Raw genomic sequence first — 2885 nt, forward strand, 5'->3', positions numbered from 1 at the left:
GCAAAGTGGTAGGCCACACAAGCTCACAGAACGGGACCACAGAGTGCTGAAGTGCGTAAAAATCGTCTGTCCTCGATTGCAACGTTAGCACAATAACTGTTCGTTGGGAGCTTCATGAAATGGGTTTCCATGGCCGAGCAGCCGCACACAAGCCTACGATCACCATGCGCAATGCCAAGCTTCAGCTGGAGTGGTGTAAAGCTCACCGCCATTGGATGCTGGAGCAGTGGAAACATGTTCTCTGGAGTGATGAATCACGCTTCACCATCTGGCAGTCCGACGGACGGATCTGGGTTTGGCGGATGCCAGGAGAACGCTACCTGCCCGAATGCATAGTGCCAACTGTAAAGTTTGGTGGAGGAGGAATAATTGTCTGGGCTGTTTTTCATGGTTCGGGCTAGGCACCTTAGTTCCAGAAGGGAAATCTTAACGCTACAGCATACAATTACATTGTAGACGATTCTGTGCTTCCAACTTTGTGGCAACAGTGTGGGGAAGGCCCTTTCCTATTACAATGCCCCCGTGTACAAAGTGAGGTCCATACAGAAATGGTTTGTCGAGATCGGAGTGGAAGAACTTGACTGGCCTGCACAAAGCCCTGACCTTAACCCCATCAAACACCTTTGGGATTAATTGGAACGCCGACTGCGAGCCAGGCCTAATCGCCCAACATCAGTGCCGACCTCACTAATGCTTGTGGCTGAATGGAAGCAAGACCCCGCAGCAATGTTCCAACATCTAGTAGAAAGCCTTCCCAGAAGAGTGGAGGCTGTTATAGCAGCAAAGGGGGGACCAACTCCATATTAATGCTCATGATTTTAGAATGAGATGTTCGACGAGTAGGTGTCCACATACTTTTGGCCATGTAGTGTATATAATCATGATACAGTACTAGTTTTCCAATCTTAACAGGAATTACAAAAACACATAACATTGGTTTATATAAATAAACAATTGTAGAGGAGAGTACATTGAGATTTGTAGAAATATGCCAAATTAGCAAGTGACAGTCAATTTACTGTCAGTTTTGTGATACAGGGATGGCCTTGATGAAAACGTAATTAGCAAAGTAGTATGAATGGATTTGCAGGCCAATATCACATCATTCATACAATTATATAATTGGTTGATTTAGTCATTATTAAAGGTGTATTGAGATTTACACAATCATATGGAGTATTGTTACGACCTTGCCAGTTATAACACTGATTACCACTCCCACAATGAAGCTAGCTTTCTTGGAGTAGCGGTAACTTGGAGTAGCGGTAACTTGGAGTAGCGGTAACTTGGAGTAGCGGTAACGTGTCTGGCTCTGAACACTAGTGTACTGGGTTTAAATCATGCCTCGGAACCTCATGCTTCTCCCTCGTTTCGTTACAGTATTTAACACTCAAAATATTGCAGTTTCATTTGGACGAAAAACTAATAATTCCACACTTTCTCCATTCCAAGACTGAACCTTGAAGCAGAGCAGACAACCTTCAAGTACATTTACATAAATAAATAATTCACTTGGCTGATAGCCGTTGTCTTTAAAGGCCAGGAATACTGCATCTTCGTCCTAGGTATCTTTGATCTGCTTTGCATCGTCCTTTGTCTTGGGGGGTATGATCTTAACCTCGAAGGGGATGAAATGCTCTAGAAGTGCTTTAGTGTCTTTCAAGTCAAGAGAGTACTCCTGGGCGACATTCTCCAATGTCCATGTTTGGGGAGCCTTCTTGTGATTGTTAAGAGCTTTTAGGGCCTCAACAATAGACAGTTTGCCTTTGGGGACATCGGTGATCTCCACAATCCCATAGGGGTCCCCAGGTAGGCTGAACTTCAGTGGTCTGCGCTCCTCCACATTCTCCTCAGTCACCTCCTTTGGAGCCTGTTTGTATTGAAACAGAGTAGGGTGCTAATCAAGCACATATCTATATGTCTAGCTATCAAATCCCTCACTAAATTTCAATTGAATAGTCATTATTTTAGGCTCTCACCTCTGTAGGATCCTTTGATTCCACATAAACCGACTTCAGCAACCCCAGGAGGGGGTCGTTTCTCTTGTGGATGGCATCATTGATCTCAGCAACTGAAGGAAACAAAATCGTTTAGGCCTCAGGGGACAAAGAACAACATATTAAAGAAGTGTGACTGTGATACAGACTGGTATGTACTGGCAGCAGAGCATAACGTTATAAGCAGAGGGTGAACCCTAGTGTTGAATGGGTCATTTGCCATCTTTGCTGCTAGCTAGTTAAGTATCTTAGCTTGTGCTTGCTACAGAATTGGAAAACCACAATACGTACACTTAAACCTTGGTTTCAAATAGCTACTAAGCTGTAACGTTAAGAAACACTAGCCAGGAAAGCAAGCTTTGGTATACTTACTAACATCCTGGCTGGCGTAGCTACCGGCTGAGTTGACCCTCAGACTTACACAAGTTCTTCAATGCAATAACAAAAAGCCCTATGTAACGTTACTCACCCTCTGTACTCTGAACAGGATCAATGTGGGTCAGATGTCGAGGTGCCGCTTCAGGTTTTGCCTTCCCAATCTCACGATGTACTCGGTTTTCTAAGTTAAAATTCCTAAACAACCGTGCAACGCGTGCCCCCATGTTTGACAGTCACCTCAAGGAACACTGAATGCACATTCCACGCTCGAACGTTTCCGGGAAGCGGTTTCCAACATTTTCAACGGAGAGCGAGACGGTTCTATCATTGTAGCTGGAAATTATACAGCGACCCCGTCAGGCGCAGAGGACGTCTAGCATCTGGTTCCACGTCCATAATGTCGCTGGGCACACAATTACCAGCAGGTGGCAGCAGAGCCTTGGAGCCTATTCAGTACGAGTACAGTACAGTGTAGGCAGGCAGAAAGGATATAAAACCTGTTTGAAGCCT

General features: G+C 44.9%; 1 protein-coding gene across 1 annotated transcript; it reads right to left on the reverse strand.

Annotated features, from left to right (window-relative positions):
- Positions 1-802: 802 nt before the first annotated feature.
- Positions 803-2646, reverse strand: ndufaf4 (NADH:ubiquinone oxidoreductase complex assembly factor 4). Its single transcript, XM_041861163.2, has 3 exons — positions 2467-2646; positions 1980-2071; positions 803-1870 (listed from the first exon to the last, which is right to left on the reverse strand). The coding sequence occupies exons 1-3, from the start codon at positions 2597-2599 to the stop codon at positions 1562-1564; spliced, it is 534 nt and encodes a 177-aa protein (XP_041717097.1). The 5' UTR covers positions 2600-2646; the 3' UTR covers positions 803-1561.
- Positions 2647-2885: the final 239 nt, after the last annotated feature.

This window comes from Coregonus clupeaformis, chromosome 33, assembly GCF_020615455.1.
Source record: "Coregonus clupeaformis isolate EN_2021a chromosome 33, ASM2061545v1, whole genome shotgun sequence".
NCBI classification, from domain to species: domain Eukaryota; kingdom Metazoa; phylum Chordata; class Actinopteri; order Salmoniformes; family Salmonidae; genus Coregonus; species Coregonus clupeaformis.

Coding starts and splice junctions, on each gene's coding strand:
- ndufaf4 (XM_041861163.2), bottom strand. CDS start 2,599: ATGGGGGCACGCGTTGCACGGTTGTTTAGGAATTTTAACTTAGAAAAC. Junction 2,072..2,466: donor TCCTGTTCAGAGTACAGAGG/GTGAGTAACGTT, acceptor TGTTTCCTTCAG/TTGCTGAGATCAATGATGCC. Junction 1,871..1,979: donor AATCAAAGGATCCTACAGAG/GTGAGAGCCTAA, acceptor CAATACAAACAG/GCTCCAAAGGAGGTGACTGA.